The 17,153-nt window shown below is 37.9% G+C and overlaps 2 protein-coding genes and 1 long non-coding RNA gene across 3 annotated transcripts; 1 reads left to right on the top strand and 2 right to left on the bottom strand.

The window, feature by feature from the left end:
• Positions 1–204: 204 nt before the first annotated feature.
• LOC148189081 (uncharacterized) lies at positions 205–9,691 on the top strand. The gene is made up of 3 exons (XR_015776931.1): positions 205–658; positions 7,849–7,962; positions 9,302–9,691. It is a non-coding gene; the product is annotated as an uncharacterized LOC148189081 (long non-coding RNA).
• myod1 (myogenic differentiation 1) lies at positions 3,090–7,911 on the bottom strand. Its single transcript, XM_042505328.2, has 3 exons — positions 7,075–7,911; positions 5,897–5,975; positions 3,090–4,732 (listed from the first exon to the last, which is right to left on the bottom strand). Exons 1-3 carry the CDS (start codon positions 7,663–7,665, stop codon positions 4,512–4,514), a joined length of 891 nt encoding a protein of 296 aa, XP_042361262.1. The 5' UTR covers positions 7,666–7,911; the 3' UTR covers positions 3,090–4,511.
• A 74-nt stretch (positions 9,692–9,765) lies between the features above and the next one.
• Positions 9,766–15,841, bottom strand: LOC121966510 (ferritin, heavy subunit). The gene is made up of 3 exons (XM_088079626.1): positions 15,449–15,841; positions 14,291–14,437; positions 9,766–11,536 (listed from the first exon to the last, which is right to left on the bottom strand). Exons 1-3 carry the CDS (start codon positions 15,617–15,619, stop codon positions 11,246–11,248), a joined length of 609 nt encoding a protein of 202 aa, XP_087935752.1. The 5' UTR covers positions 15,620–15,841; the 3' UTR covers positions 9,766–11,245.
• Positions 15,842–17,153: the final 1,312 nt, after the last annotated feature.

The following is a 17,153-nucleotide window of genomic DNA, read 5'->3' as shown; positions in this document are numbered from 1 at the left end:
CTGGTGAAATGTGTAAAGAAAAAAAGTTCCATAGTTCTGATTAATTAAAACATAACAGGCAGTGTCGGGAATACGGCATTACAAAAGTAATGCAGTTGGAGGTATTAATTTTTTTTACTGTAACGCATTAATATAATGCATTATTACTAATATTTTCTGCAATATTATAAACGTTACAATCTCAGTAACGCGCGTTACAACGCATTTTTACCCCAAAATTAAGTTGTTTTTTAAGAATTCATCGCGAGACATTCCCGCACCGGAAACACTCCCGCGAGAACGCGGATTTCCTGTCGCTTGAACTCGACGGTCAATGACGCAGAGACAGATGACACGTTTGCCAGGTGGACATCCTCCCGTTAATATTTAACGTTCGTCAGAGAAAAGGACGAGGACATGATAGTAAAGTGTAATCTATGTGCGACACCGAGGGGACTCTCTACGTGGAGAAATAGCGCCGGTAACTCCAAGAAACACCTGGACAGGTGTCCATGCTAACGCTAAGCTACCCGGGAAAAGTTTCTCGGCTTGTTTTGCTGCTTGAACCCGGAAAAGTGAAGAGACTCTCGGCGTGTTGATGATGATAAGCAGCCTCTGTCTGCTGTAGAAGAGCCGGATTTTAGGAAACCTGTCAGCAAAATCCCGCCAACATGACAAGGTAAGCTACCGTCACCATAGTTACCTTGTGGTCAACAAGTTAAAAATATGTAAAGATTTTTGGATTTCCCGCTTATTCTCGGCTCTGTGATGTGTGTGTTACTACTTTCTTGGATTATGCTGCTGGGATATGGGATTTTTACTTTTTGTTTTTGAAGCACAGTTGTCCAACAGCCCGCTCCAGCGCGTGGACATGTCCCACAGTCCATTTCCACTGGAGCAGTTTGACTAACTGTCTCGCTCCTGTTTTCCAACAAAACGCCTGTCATTGCGCAGGACCAATATGCACGGAAGTGCCTATTAATAGCGCGCATACCACTGATTCATCACATGTACCTGTAAGCCAGGCATCACCAACTGACGGACCGCGGTCCGGATCCGGACCAAAATTCCGTCCTATGCGGACCTGTGGCCAAGTTGTAATAAAATGTAAGAATGAGACCAATGTTTTTTAGTGCTGCAGTAATGGAAAAATAATCGAAACTGCCATTCAAAACCTCTTATGGACATAATCTTGCCCATGTTGGGTATTTCGGTTAATTAAAAATTCTATTAACCCTTTACCCACTGGGGCTGCTAACTCCCAGGCATCTGCGGTGCGTCTCCCGCTTTTGGGCTCTGTCTCACGCTCTCATGACACTGAAGATAATCTCACGCCAAAACACAGCAAGGACAGCAGTGTTAAACAATCATGTAAAAAAGTGAAGGACTTTGATGGTAGAAAAGCTGTTTGACAGCCACAGCATTAAATCATCGGATCAAGCAGCTGATGGTCCGCAGCAGCACAGTGAGACAGACAAACAGAGCGCAGCTTCTTCTCAAAGCAGAAAGTTTAATGAATAATAATAAATCATATGTTTATTACACTCCAACACACCATGGTCCCATGAAACTGTGTTAGTGAAGTATGGGGGCAAAAAACAAACCACAAAAAAGAGCAAAAAGCAAAATAATCGTTCATTAGTGGTAATTGAAGTAAAATGTTCAATTAATGGTGATATTGATTTTAGGTATGAGGCTCGGACCTTTGCTGGGAGGAAGGTTTAGTAACTGGACCTCTTTGAATTTTCTGTATTTTGCATTCATCCAATTCACTGTGTGGCACTGTTGTGAAAAACGAGGGTCCCAGATCTGCGGACTGAAACTGTTGCCTGCAAGCCTGCAGATAGATACTATTGCACAAAACAGAGCAATACGTTGTTTGGGCGGTTGAATATATATTGTATTCATGACACAATAATAAAATTCAATCAATCGATACATTCACAGCCGCACTGGAAATTTCCCTATTTTTTATTTCGGAAATCTGGTCACCTGATACTGAAGTACAGTACTTGAGTAAATGTAGCCTTATTTAAATTTCACGCTGTTAACTAATAAACATTTAAAACTGTTAAATGCGTAATAATAGCAGTTGTAAAGTATTCCGTTTCCACTTGATTCTAAAATTAGCATTTAATGCGACAAATTAAAATGTGTCATATGATATGAATAGATTTAAAATATTTACAGTATCTACAGTATCCCACTCTGGATGTGTACTGAGCTGCAAAAACTACATTTTAGCATTTAACTCCTTTTCTGCGGTTAATTTAAGAGAAAGTAACTCCGAGGTCGCACAAAAGTAGTTTAACACGTTACATTTCAGAGACAGTGACATTGTAATGTAACTAATTACTTTGAAATGACAGTAACTAGTAATATATAATGTATTACATTTTGGAAGTAACTTGCCCAACACTGATGACAGGAGGCTTGTGGTATACAAGTCAGAAAACAAAATAATCAAAGTTTGATAGCCGCAGAGCAGAAATAGCTGCAGTTCTTCAGTGTGATCACATGATGGCGCTGCAGTTCCTCCAGTCAACAGGTTGACTGTTTCTAACTCATCAAATAGAAATCAAGCATTTATATGTGTAAAGTTTTTGAAGAAAATTTTCTCAGAGCTTTTGTATTTTTATCATATTAAAATGTTCCATTTCAATCACGGTGTAAATTTAAATATTTTTCTGGTGACAGAGATACAAAACTCAAATTAAAATCCACTTTTTACAGCTCAAAAAAATTCTAATAAAATGTTTCATTAAACACATTTATCAATGTGTGTTAACATGGTGGCATGAAAATAAAATTTTGATTTAAAACAATTCGAGATTAGTATTTTCATTTTTTTCTGATAATTAGATGTTAGTAAATCTTGCTAAACTCTGTTTAAATGTGTTGAACTAAAATAAACTTTAATTGTTCTGTTGGGTGTTTTTGGTGCATAAAAAAAGAAATAATGTTTCCTCTGTAATTTTTCCTCAAAAAATTATCTTGTCACGCTGAATAAAACATTAAATAAAATAATAAGTTTATGTATTCTGAGGCAAAGGGAGCAAATGCTTCATAATACAATTTAAATTTCAAATAAAGCAAAACGTAGAGTCACATTTTTTGTATAAATAAGCAGGTTCATTTATTTGTCATTAAACTGTCACTCAGTTTTCAGATGTATAAATATAAAGTTTAACATTTTCACAACAAACAAAAGCACATACAGACAGAAACATTAAATACATAATTAATACTTTCAGTTGGAACAAATCAGCTCTTATTTACATAATATGTACAGAAACAGAAAAATGGTCCTCCGCTGCAGTGAATGAAAACGACATTTTTAATTTTTTGACTGTGACAGGAAGTTGTATACCGACTTCAAGTCACTACCACATTCGCACGGTTTTATTTGCGTCTGTTGTTGGTTTGTGTTATTTATTACCTCGAGAGAAATCTGCAGTTTTGTATGACATCTTTCTAAAACATCACAGGGTTATTGCAGTTGGATCTTTTTGAACAGTTGAACAGCTGGGGCTTTTTACGACTTCAGATGGACGAAAGTGGAGGAATGTAAATGGATGTTTTTGGGGGTTTTTTTTGGCCTCCGTCCTTCATCAAATAGACTTTAACACAGAAAGGAAGAAAAATCCATCTGAATGACTCAGCTGAGCCTTTAGAATATTTTCTCATAACTTAAAGCAAAATAAAAATACAGCAAGAGCTGAACCGAAACCTGTTGTTTTTTTTTTTAAAACCTACAAATCCCAGCATCCAAGTCTAAATCTAAAAATCTATTCATTTAACAGCAAGAAAGAGAATCTGGGGATCAAAGTATGGAAGATCATTCCTGTCAAAAAAATAAATCTCATGTAGGGAAACTTTGGAATGATACAATCAACTTCAACAAGCCACTTTCTAACTTTCATTATCATTTTTTTAAAAAAATGTCCCCGTGTCAAGTCAACAAAATGCACTTTTTGAAGAGTCAATATTTGACTTTTCCGTCTATTTTGTAATTATTATTTGTTGCTGACACACTGAGAATTTCTTAATTAAGACTGAACTAGGTATTAAAAAAAAAAACAAATTGTTTGTTGTTACCTCAAGGCCAACTTTCAGATCTTTCGACTACATCTCACGATCTTCACCAGCACAAAAAGTTTGCTCGGTTACTAGAAAATCTGATTAAAAAATACAAAAAAATTAAACCCTGTCCACTGATGAAAACTGTGTGACATGTTGAGTGAGTAAGCAGGCCTCACTTTTTTTTTTTTTTTTTTTTTTTTTTTTTAAACAAACACAATTATTTTTTGCTCTCTGATTAAATTATTTTCTTGGCAGGAATGAGCTTCCATACATTTCAGCTTAAGGACATAAAAACAGGTGTGAACTTTGGCTCTGAATTATAAAACGCAGATGCAAACAGGTTGTGAAGACTCAGTTCAGCCCAAAAAACTTTAACATTAAATTAAACTGTGTGTTGTGTCCTTTAACTGGACGGTGTGACAGGATGGCAAAGTCCCAAGTGTGAAGGTCTATAGGACTTGATAGATCAGGTTGGGGTCCTGGCTGGCAGTCGGGGAGGGGACCTGGACGGGCCCCGGGGGCGCTGCCTCACCGGCAGGGTCTGTCTGTGGGGACCCGGGGCCGTCGGCGGCCGGCAGCAGGCTGCTGTTGTCGGTGGAGATCCGCTCCACGATGCTGGACAGACAGTCCAGACTGGAGACCACCGAGCTGCGGGCACTTTTCAGACCGCCTGTAGAATATTAAGTTTTCGTTAATTTTTCTTTATCAGACTTTTTTTTTGTCATTAATGTGGAGACAAAGAACATGAACACTGAGCATGTTATCAACTGTTCCAGTAGTTTAATCTAAATCAGTTTAACCACCAAAGTATCATTTAGCTAATAAATAAAACAGAAAATGTAATGTTTATCATTATTTTTTTCTGTTTTGATACAAAATGTTACATTAAGTGACGCTTTTTAAAAACTTGGGATTTACTGTAAATAGAAATATAAACGTTTTTACAACTGTTGTACATTTTCAAGTAGTTAAAACATGGATTAAACTAATGACATATTTCAGTAAATATGCCCAAAATTTCATGAAATGCATGGAAGGTGATGTTTGAAATTGAATTAGGCTTACATGAATTACTTCTGGATTAAACTGATGATATTCCTCTAATAATAATTCCTTACATTTTTTTTAATTCCCTCTTCTTTTTTTTTTTTTTTTACACTAAGACAACAAACATCAACTAGGCTACTTAACTTAAAAAAAAATAGAAAAGCTCCTTTTTTATGATTGGAAAAAAAAGTAAATTTAAAGGACATTCTCATGTTATATTTAATTGTTTTATTTAAATTTGACTCCTTTTGTCTGATTTCAATCTTTTTTTTTAAATTTATTGTAGATAAAAACATAAACTTTTCCTTTTACAAACTGTTGTACCTTTTTGGGGGGAATTCAAATCTGGATTAAACTGATGAGATATTTCAGTAAAATGTGACAAAGGTTGAGTGAGCATTTCCCATGTTAAATGATGAAATTTTAAAATAGAATTCACATTAATTAAATTTGGATTAATATTGAGGTTCTTCTCAAAATATTTTCAGTAAAGTCTTTGACTTTATATTTTTTGCCAGTAAATCAACAACATATATTAGGCTACTTTACATTTAATTTTAGTAAAGCTCCTTTTTATCAGTCACAGAAATCAGTTTAAAGAAATTTGTTCATTTTATTTTAAGGTTTTAGGCTGTTTTTATTATCTGTCCTGTTTGTCTTTCATGCTGACTGTCTTTGTTTTATAACCAAGTGAGAGTCGTTTTCAGTCGTAGCCAAATGCCCTGTAAAGTGGTAATATTATCGTCATTATAATAATATGTAATATCGAAATATTCAGGTTTCTTACCGTTTGGAGTCTCGGAGAAATAAGAGCTGTCATAACTTCCTCTTCTGTTTGACTGACAGGTCGGTCCGTTAAAATCCGTCTGCAGAAAAGGAAAAAGAAATTAGGAAATTAGTTTACTGAGGAAATCAGACAAAGTCGGTCACGATCTTATCCATTTTAGAGAAAAAACAAATGATGTTCTAAAAAGGAAAATGGGAAACGATTTAAATTTTTTTTTTGAAAAAAGAAGAGGAAAAGAATACCAAAGGTCCGAAAATAATTTTGAAAACTGCAGAAAAAAATATTTAAATACACATTTTACATATCTTTATTTTCTGGGGTGGCATCTGTCTTAAAGTAAACATTTCTCTGAAATTTTTGAATTACTGCAAACCGAAGGAAATGGAAATCAAACATTAATTAAAAAAGCGACGTTATGAATTTGTTTCAACACATTCGTTAAAAACTCTTTATGAAGGCCTATTCTGTGTGTTTTACATTTGAAAATCGGCTGATTTGGCTCCTCTTCAAAAATTGAACGTGTTTTTTACACTATTAAAAGTAAAAAACTGGACAGAATGACTAAGATTTAACGAAACCTTTAATTTGCGCTGAAAAGTAAAATGTTGCAACAAATCCAGTGCGGATAAATGCGCAAACTTTTATTTGAACTTTGTTTTTCTTTTCCTTCTGGCAATAAATGAAGCTGCAAGTAATTACAAAGTCAGATTGGACGTCGATTTTAGCTCTGCTGCTGTGTGAAACTGTTGGACACGCACATAAAAATGACAACCGCCAAAACAAAACGAGAAAATAATCCATTTGAACCATTAAAAAATAAATTAACCAAATGTAAGGACGCGTCGAAATTGTTGATCTAAATTGGACAAGAGTGAAACAAAAAGTCCGCACACTAAAAACTCCCAATAAATTTTAATTTTGCAACGCTTCGATCAAAGACCTTCCTCAGGCATTTTACTAAATTTGATCGACGCAATTTAAAGAAAAGAAATGTAAGATAACAACTAGTAAAACAAAAATGTTAAAGTAAAAAGTGGATTAAACAGAAGAAAAGTCAAAACTTGTCCGTGCGTAAAGGCGCACTGGCAAAACTCTTGGACAAAAAATGCCACCAGAGCGCGCAGACAGGCTCACATCCACTGACCCCCTCTTTGACACCTGTCGGTCCCTGCACTCACCATGCCGTCGGAGCAGTTGGACCGGGGGCTGGAGGCGTCTGAGTCCCCGCTGTAGTGCTCCAGCACCGGGTAGAAGCCGTCGTCCTGGCCGCCGCGCAGCAGCGCCTGCAGGGACTCGATGTAGCTGATGGCGTTGCGCAGGATCTCCACTTTGGGCAGCCGCTGGTTGGGGTTGGCCGTCGTGCAGCGCTTCAGGGTCTCGAACGCGTCGTTGACCTTGCTGAGCCGCCTCCGCTCGCGCAGCGTCGCCGCCTTCCGCCGGTCCGCGTTGGTGGTCTTCCGCTTGCAGGCCTTGCAGGCCCAGAGCAGGCAGCGGCCCGCCTGGTGGTGCCCGCTGGGCGCGCGGACGTGCTCGTCGTCCTCCGCCTCGGCGTGGTGATGGAGGTGCAGGAGGGAGGACGGGGAGGAGGAGGAAGAGGAGGAAGGGGAGGGCGAGGGCGAAGAGGAGGAGTCGTCCGGCTTCAGCAGGCCCACATGGACCAGCCGCGGGTCCAGGTCCTCGAAGAAGTGCATGTCGCTGGTGTTGAAGCAGGGGTCGTCGTAGAAATCATCGGCGGCGGGGATGGGGAAAGAGATATCCGACAGCTCCATGGTTCAGTCCCAAAAACACACACCACAGTAGAAGAAAACTCCAGTGACAGAGAAGTCTCCAGGCCAAAAATAAAACACTTTTTTTTTTTTTTTTTACAGAAGAAGAAGGAACCAGCGGGAGGAAACGGGTTGGGTGTTTTCGGGGGAATGTAGAGTCCTGTCACACACTGTTCTGTCCCTCAGATGGTGACCTGGATCATCTTATACCTGGGACACCAGCGGGGGCGGGGCCGGGACGCCGATGTCCACCGGGGTCTGACCAATCAGCGGGCAGCAGGAGGGGTTTACAACTTCACGGTAATTAGTGTACAATTACCCCTAACAGAGCAGTAACAGCAGGGTAATATACTGCTGCAGGCAGCGGGGGGCCGCTGCACATGTGGCCAGAGAAATACTGGCAAAAAATATTTAGTATTTAAATTACATATCAGGCGGTGACTTTTGTTTGGGTTTTTTTTATTAGTATTTCATTGATTTTTTTCTACTTAATCAAGTGACTCGTACACATACATATTCAAAACAACAAATCACTTAATACAATGATGATAATAATTACAATTAAATACATGACTATTTCTAAGATCAAAACACAAACAAAACAAAGAAACAGATAAAAACACCCAAAAATAAGAAGAAAACAAACATACAAGAAATAAATACATTTAAAAAGCATGAAAACTAATCCTTATTCCTACATGGGTTTGGACAACAATGTACTCTGATCTACAAGTGTTTGTTTGTTTTTATTTCGATCCTTGGTTACAATTTTCCGAGAGGAATGCACTTAAAAATAATAAATAACATCAAGATGTTAAATTAAAAGAAAACAGCAAAGGAAAACAACTTTTCCATATTTTGCTTTATGCTGTATTTGATTTATTATGTTCTTATTTTCTTGTAGGCTACATGTTTGTTATTCTTGTTATTTATTTAAAAGTTAAAATGAACAAAAGTTAAATTTAAATTTAAGAGGATAAAATATTTTTTTTAAAAAGCGCAACTGAATGCAATTTTTGATGCATAAAAGAATAAACATATCAAAATGTAGCTTTAAAAAAGCAACAATCTGAAATGCAAAAAAACCCCCAAAAACATATATAATTATTTAAAGTCTAGCAACGCGTTATCTAAAGACAAAAAAGAGGAATTTTCTAAACCAAAGCAGAAAATAGTGAAAATGGATTGCTTTTAATTTCGGAAGCTAGAATATTATAAAAGTAATCGAAAATGAGCAAAAATAGCATTTTCCAAAGCTGCAGTTGATCATATTTAGAAAGAAGTACAAATTTTAAATTATCATATAGATTTGAAACCAGCAGAGGTTCTTGTACAGCTGACCGCTTTGTAGGTTTTTTTAATCATGAAAACGCAACAAAATATCTATAATATATAAATATATGTTTACTGGATGTAAAACTAATCAAGACATTTCATAGAATATTTCCAGGACTCATATTTCAGATTTTATATAAGCAGCACACCTTTTTTAAAGAGTGTAAAAACTGCATGAAAGTGTGAACTCGGTTATCAAGTCAAATGTCATTTTGAGGGTTTATTTTTAAGGATTCTCTGACCTCCTCCTTTCCTCCATCAGAAACATTAAAATGCAGCTTTTTGGTTTTAATCAAACCTGCAGGAGGGTTTCAGGTCCCCGCAGTCCTCAGCAGCTGCAGCTGGAGGGCGCTACGGAGCTCAAATCTGCAGCAAACTGTCCCATCAGTCACCAAACACCTCACCTTTCCTCTGCCCTGAGCCTTGTCTCGCAGGCTGTGAGGTAACTACCCACCCGTCAGGAGTGACAGATGGTTAGGAGCTGGACTCTGTGGGTGCTTTGAGACAAATATTCAAAGCCTCTACTCAAAGGATTATCACTATCATCCCAAAAATGACTGACAGGTCCTTTAAAACAGGAATCTAACCCCTGACAACAACTAAATACACGTTAGTAATGTTTTCAGCTGTTTATGAACATAATGCCGCTAAACAGACAAACTTCAACAAGAAATGTTTGGTTTCGAAGTCAAGAGTCTGAAATGACTCTGTATATGTACAGCTGCTGGTGATTTATATGGTAAAAAAAATGCAGAATGAGCCTTTAAATTCGCTGATTTATACATTTTTATTTATTTTAAACATTGAATACAGAATACAGATGACGGGAGAAAACTGAGATCTGCAAAAAAATAACAACGAAAGAAAACAACCTTCTAACTTAAGCTAAACTTCAATTTAAACCTGCGTTTTAAAGAATCACCCAAAAAAACAAACAAAAGATCAACAGTGACTATCTACAAAAAAACAAAAACAAAACAACAACACATCACAGCTCAAAGTCACAAAATAATAAGTAAATAATGAGCACATGGGGTACATAAATAATACAAATATGACATCTATGTTTGACTGCAGCTCAAAAGATGCAGAGTAGCATTTAACTGGTAGGAAAATATACTTCAACATACTTCATTCCTGCAAAATACTCTAATAAATTATAGAAAAAGTACTTCATACATATAGTTCTGTGCAGTGCTGGTGAACGATCAGATTTTTAGTACCATCCAAGATGTGTCTACTGATCTGCAAATCAAAAACTTTATTATTGGCATCGGAAATTGCTGAAAACAAAGAAAAACATGTTTAATTCTTTTAAATGCAATTTTAATAAAAATCGTATTGCTATTTAAAGGTGCTTATTTTTCTCTTTTTTGACAGAGTTTTGCAGCAGTTTGCCCCGCTTTAAGACTTTGTGCTAAGCTAAGATAAACGCGTCACCTCAGACGCCTTCATTTAACCCTGTAACACCTGGATCAACGCCTGTCTTTCAAAAACATGGTGAAAAAACATAACAAGAAACTTGGAAAGATGAGTCCAGCACACTTAAAAAAAATAAATAAATAAAATTGTGAAAAAAGAGAAGGTAATGATTTGAAAATAAGCTTTGGGGATTACAAGAAATAATCATAAAACAAGGAAAAAATGTCCACAAAAATGTATTTATAATTCTCTTAATTATATATTTAAAATTATGTTAGAAAAATATATATTTTTATTTTTTTAGCACTTTTTGCTACTTAATTTTGTTCTTATTTTCATGTAATTTTCTCAGATTTTTTAAACTAATTTCTTATCATTTTTGTTAAGTTGCTTGTCGCCTTCTTCCCGTGTTTTTGTGAGAAATTGAGCCAATTTTCACAAGTTTCAAAGGGTTAATTCAAATTTTGCTTCATCACTCACATAGTAATTTAAAAAAATAAATAAATGTCTCACATGGTGGGAAGTTTTCAGATCTGTCAGCTTTGGAGATGCTGAAGTTATTTTTTTCTCGAGGCTAACAGTTTCTACCTGTTTCCAGTCATTGTGCTAAGCTAGGCTAACTGCGTCCTGGGCGTGTCTGCGTGCTGGAGGCGGTCATGTGACTCTAACATCCACCGGACTCTAAAAAACGCGGCTAACAAGCTCATCTCTCAAAGTGCCACCCTGTGGAAGAAATCTTCGTTTTTTATCTCTCGCAGCTAAAATCCCTCTAAAAAAACACAGAACGAAGTTTAATTTTCGACCAATCGGGACTTCCTGTGATGGATCATCCGCTCAGCTCCTCCTGCAGCTCGTTCAGGATGTACTCCCCAAAACCCGCCGTCTGATCGTCGCCGCAGCCCACCCTGCGCGCGCTGGTGAGCAGGTCCCCCAGCAGTTTGAGGCGGTCCACCCGCGGCGACAGGAAGTGGCTCTTCACGACACTGGCGGCGTGCGGGTCTCCGTGGTTACGGGCCAGCAGGCTCAGCTCGACCAGGACGTCGACTTCCTCCTTCAGCTGGAGCTGCAGCAGCTCCAGAGCCGGCAGCACGCCGCAGACGGCCTCACAGCCGGGCTTCTGGGAAAAAAAATGACAGACGCCATCAACAAAATCTGACCCGCCAGTTTCATGACGGTCAAACAGTTAACGTCGAAGCACAACCAAAAAAACGTTTGGACTTTATTGTGTAAAACATAAATAAAAACCGAATGCAATGATTCGTAAAACTTTTTTGACCTACTGAATAACAGACAAGATCGGTTGATTTCTTTAAAAGACGTGAGAGAAAGAAGACAACGAGCAGAAGACATGGACAAAAAATTAGGAAGAAATTTTGAAATAGCTTAAAGGACAATTATCTGAAAAAAAATACAGCAAAAAATAAAAGTAAAAACCAAAAACAAACAAGAAAATGAACTAAAAAAAAGTCGGGAAAATATATAATAAATATATAATTCTTTTTTTCTGTAACATAATTTTAATTATATAATGATACAATTCATGAATATCATTTTCTGGACATTTTTCTCATTTTTTGATAATATCAAAAATCCTCTTCAGCTAATTTTGAGATAATTTTCTTGTCGACTTTTACCTTCTTTTTTTGTAGCAATTTACTTTTTAGCAATAATCTCGCAAAACAAAAAATACAATAAAATAAAAATTGTTCTGTAACATAATTTTAAATAAATATTGATACGAGTCTTTGGTCACTCATTGCTTTCTTTAATTTTGGGGGTTAAGAAATAGAGCCATTTTGCTCAGGTTTTAAAGGGTTAAATGTCTTCAGTCAGTTGAATATTGGTCAAAAAAAAGTTTTGCAAATGTTTTTATTGACATTTTACACAACGTCCAAACTCTTAAAATCACTGTTGTATAAACGAGATCAGATTGTTTCGCTGTAATAAAACAGACGTGAAAAAAAACGAACTCTAACTGAGAGGCGGCGCGTCGCTGACGAACACGCCACTGTGAGAGACGGATAACAAGGTGTCCCAAAGTGCTGCTGACTGGGCCCCGGGGCCCCAGCTCTGAAACGATTTTACACGACTCATAAACCCGGGGCCGGCGGTCGGAGGCCACGCTGCGACGCGCCAACGCCGCTGCCGCCGATGCCTCTCGACCATCTGGAAACGCCATCAGCGCCGCCGTCCCTCTGCCGCAGCATTAATCTCGCCAATTTTCCGGAACTCAGGGGGGGAAATGGACACCCTGACCGGCTGTAGGCCAGAGCCGGGGGCCAGGTCTCCGGGGGCCAGGTCTCCGGGGGTTTAACCTCCCTCCTCCTGCAGCCTGCGTCCGATCACTGACACGAAATAAAGAGCTTCGGTCCAAAATGAGATCTCTGACTTTTGCAGAAAAAAAAGCGGAGACAGAGAAGACACCTGCTCTGACAAAATGAAAGATGGCAGCGCAGGAGGAGAGATAAATCCTCGCTGCGACGTTTTGGGAGGAACGCGAGGAGTAAAACGAGAACGCTGTTACAGACTGAAGCTCCTCTGTCTCGCAGATAAAGTTCAGATCGTAAATTCAGTTTCAAAATGGATCCACGAATCAGCTCCTCGGAGCGGATCATCCAAACGCCCCACAATCCAGACTCCATAGACCCCTCCCCCACCCGCTGAGGTGTCTTTGACCCTGACCTCTGACCCCTGACTGACTCCTGTGTGTCTCAAGTGCTGCACTTCAGTACACTGTGGACATACTTACAGTGTACTTATACTGTACCGACTGCAGGAGGAAATACTTTTTACTGCTCTGCATGCATCTGATCATACGGCGACTTTTCAGATTCAACATGTTTATGTTAAAATATTTGATGCATTTTTGCTCAAATATTATATGAAGTCGTTAAAATTAACTTCAGCTACACTTTTGGTACATAAGTACATTTTGCTGATAAAACTTGCTTACATGCTTGTTTTTACTTCTGATGAAATTTGTTGTATAATAGATAAAAAATTTAAAATATATATGAAAAACACAGAGATGTAATTGGAAGACTTTTACTCAAGTACTGTGTAAAAACTGAGGTAGTTGTACTTTACGTGAGTTTTTTTCTTTTCGTGCCTCTTTAAACTCTTACTCTTTTATCTTTTGGAAAAAATACTGCAGTTTTTACTCAGTTTTTACTTTAATCCAACAGCTTCAAACACAATTTTTTAAAGATATGATGCTTTGTTATAGACATTAACCCTTTGAAATCTGGAGCGACATCAGTTTTGTTTTGTTCAGACACCGTTACAGTTAAAGCAGTCAAACCTTCAGAAACTCAAAAAATGGTTTGATTTACTTTAAAAACATACGGAAAAAGGTCATGAACCACTTGGCAAGAAATGTCCAGAAAATTATTTATATATGTTGGGAGATTATTAGATATTATTTAAAAAAAAGGAAAAATGTCCAGAAATCTATATTTACAGTCTTTATAATTATATATTTATATTATGTTACATAAAAAATCTATATTTAATTTAATTTAATTTAATTTTTTTTTAGCTTTTCCTTAAGGTTGTGTCCTTTTTTTTCTTTATTTTTTTGTGCTTCTTATTTTCAGGTAATTTTCAGAACTTTTGACCAATTTCTTGCAAATTTTTTGCACATTTCTTGTTCAGTTTCTCACTGCCTTCTTCTCATGCTTTTGAAGAAATCCAGCCAGTTTGCGTGGGTTTTCAAGGGTTAACTCCCTTTCACTCTAACTGAAGTAACATTTTAAAAATAGAACTTTAACTTGTATTTTTCCAGTGTGATATTAGTACTTTTGCCAGAGTAAAGGCTCTGAATACCTCTGAAAAAGAAAATGTTGCTTAGAAAAGATGTGATTTGTTTTACCTGGATGTCTTTGGCGCAGTAGCTGCCTCCTCTCTCTGCCAGGTAGCCCAGCATGGCCTCGGCCTCCTCCTGCTGCCTCAGCGCCTCCTGGTGGAAGAAAGACGCCACGCGGGGCAGAGCGACGTCGTCCCGCTCGAACGCGCTGGCCTGCAGGAGGTCAAACAAAAGTACGATGTAGAAAACACACTGAAAACTTCCGTTGATCGTGTTAATGAGCCCCTAAATCAGCGATAAGCTGCTGAAGAAACATTTTTACAACATTTCTATGTGGCGAGCGTGCTGGTACAACAGTAAACATGGATGTGATCAGTGTTGGGAATGTAATAGGTTACAGATTACTAGTTACCCTGTCCAAAACGAAAAAGTTACACAACTGTTTAAATGTCTTCATCAAAGTCATTTAAATTATTACTTTTGATTACTTTTCTAAGAAATGTTTAAACATGGCAATGAAGCTTGTGGCGTGTCCATTTTGTGTGTGGTTTTGTTTTGTTTTTTGTTAACTTTTTTTTTAAACATTGAGAATAAACAACAAACACATTAATATAGACCACCGTCCCCCGAACCCCACCCCCACCCCCACCCCTGCTGGCACCACAGTCACATTATAACGGGCCTTAAGGAATCTACTGATGGAAGAAAATATAGAAAATATATATGTAGAAAAACAGAAAATATCAGGGGAAAATAAAATAAAATAAATAAGAAAAAAAAGGAAAAATATCAAACTTGATTAACAGTAAAAAATAATTAAAATATAATAATTAAAAATGTTGATAGTAAATGAATTAGACATACAGGCTCTATGACAAAGTGGTTGTGCACACAATATTTTTTTATTTTGTTAATTATCTTTTTATCTTTTTAAGACATTTGAGTTTTGTTTTTATTCTTTTCATTCATTCATATCATTTTTAGTCTGTTTTGATCTTTTTTTTTTTTTACAGAATTGTCTGCATTTGGGCACTTTTAATTGTAACAATTTAATTACATTTTCTTTACAATACTTACTCACTTTTACTTAAGTGCCATTTTCAATGCAGTACTTTTACTTGTACAGTATTTTCACAGGGTTTCATTAGTACTTCCGTAAAGTACATGAATACTACCACTGTGTAATGAGCCGATGTGTCCGTCGGACCTCTGTGTGTCTCCTACCAGAGCCTGCAGCCGGTACGCTCCGTCCCACAGCAGGCTGCTCACCCCGCACAGAGCCTCCTCCACGGCGGCCTGCAGGTTGTGTCTGGCCCGGCTGCAGCCCGCGGAGCCGCGGTGCGCTCTGCACAGCGGCAGGCCGCTCTTCAGCCTCTTCCCCGCGGGCTCGGACATGTCGCCGCGCTGATCCAGTACAGACCCGGTCCGGACTCTTCACTGACACAACAGCCGCCCGCAGAGGTCAGTTACCGGGAAATAAACCGCCCGATGAGCGCTGGTTCTCTGTAGTAAACACGTCTTCTTTTCCTTCTTCTTCCTCTTTCTCTTCTTCAGCCGACCTGACCCTCAACGCAGGATAAATTTAGCCCGCATGGATCAACCGTTTCCCGGTCAGCTGCTCAAGTTCATCCGGTGCGTGAGCTCTGCAGGCACAAAACATACACAGTTATATAACAGAGTAATAATCATATCAACATTTTATAAAACAGATCAGTAATATTTTCATCTTCATCACAATAACTCCCGAGTCCACTGAAAAGCTGAAGAGCTCAGTGATTTTACCAAAGGATTATCTGCATTAACCCCTTTGACACCTGAGCTAATTGGCTTGATTTCATCAAAAAACAAAACAAAAAAACGGCAATAAGCAGTTTTAACAAGAAATGGCCCACAAATATGCAAGAAATAAGTAAAATGTTACAAGAAAATCACTTACTGAAAATTGCCAAAAAAAATGTAAAAAAAGAAAATAAACTTAAGAAAGTTGTAAAAAAATAAAATAAAATAAAGTAAACATAGTTTTTCTGTTGCATATATATTATATATTATATTATATATATATATTTATAAGAATTACAAAAAAAATAGTTTTCTGGACATTTTTCTCTATTTGTTAAAAATAAAATCTAATAATCATCCCCAGCCAATTTTGAAGTCAATTTTTTGTCACCTTTTATTTATTTATTTTTATTTGTCAATTTCCAGGACGTTTCTTGCCAAGTTGCTCATTGCCTTTTCATCATGTTTTCAAAAGAAAGAAAACCAGTTGTCTCAGGTCCCAGAAGTTGTCAGCAAAACTGATATTGATCCAGGGTCTAAAGGGTTAAGCGCCTAAAATAATGCCAGTTTCACTGTTGGTCAGTAAAGCACAGTGCTGGAAGAAGCACTCAGACCCCCAAAGTACCATTATCACAGTGAAGAAATACTTAATTTAAAGTAAAAGATTTGTATCCACATACAGATCTAAGTATCAAAGTTTTAACATCAAAATGTACATTAAGTGTCAAAATAAAAGTGTTTTTGTGTTATTATACGCTGCCGGACTGCACCCTCCACGTCTGCATAACACGTGCACGACCGGCGTCACTAAAGAACGCAGCCAGACAGAACATGTCACGTCTGCATGAAACCTGGCAGGACAGCGGCAGGTCTGAAATGCTGCCGTTAACGACGTAATAAAAGGATCACAGAGGTCTCTATAGAGCGGGCTGGAGGAGTCATCAGTGGGTCCAACCAACCCCGGACTTTCATGCGGGAGTCTGATGTTTGCTTCCCCTCTGCAGCCTGATCCTAACCCTCCGTGCCAGCAGGTGTATTTGTTGACATCCTGGCGTTGGTTGCCATTTGCCTTTATTACCGAAACATAACCACGTGCAGCGTCATCACACCATGTGCTCGTGGTGACATCACGGAGCGTCAGCAGCAGACG

This window comes from Plectropomus leopardus, chromosome 7 (genome assembly GCF_026936395.1).
Source record: "Plectropomus leopardus strain MGB_pleo_1.0 chromosome 7, ASM2693639v1, whole genome shotgun sequence".
Classification (NCBI taxonomy): domain Eukaryota; kingdom Metazoa; phylum Chordata; class Actinopteri; order Perciformes; family Serranidae; genus Plectropomus; species Plectropomus leopardus.
Note: the sequence above shows the minus strand (reverse complement) of the source record. Positions and strands in the feature narration are given on the sequence as shown.

Coding starts and splice junctions, on each gene's coding strand:
- myod1 (XM_042505328.2), bottom strand. CDS start 7,665: ATGGAGCTGTCGGATATCTCTTTCCCCATCCCCGCCGCCGATGATTTC. Junction 5,976..7,074: donor CCAACTGCTCCGACGGCATG/GTGAGTGCAGGG, acceptor CCTTTTCTGCAG/ACGGATTTTAACGGACCGAC. Junction 4,733..5,896: donor TTTCTCCGAGACTCCAAACG/GTAAGAAACCTG, acceptor AATATTCTACAG/GCGGTCTGAAAAGTGCCCGC.
- LOC121966510 (XM_088079626.1), bottom strand. CDS start 15,619: ATGTCCGAGCCCGCGGGGAAGAGGCTGAAGAGCGGCCTGCCGCTGTGC. Junction 14,438..15,448: donor CGTACCGGCTGCAGGCTCTG/GTAGGAGACACA, acceptor GACCTCCTGCAG/GCCAGCGCGTTCGAGCGGGA. Junction 11,537..14,290: donor ACTGCGCCAAAGACATCCAG/GTAAAACAAATC, acceptor TTTTTTTCCCAG/AAGCCCGGCTGTGAGGCCGT.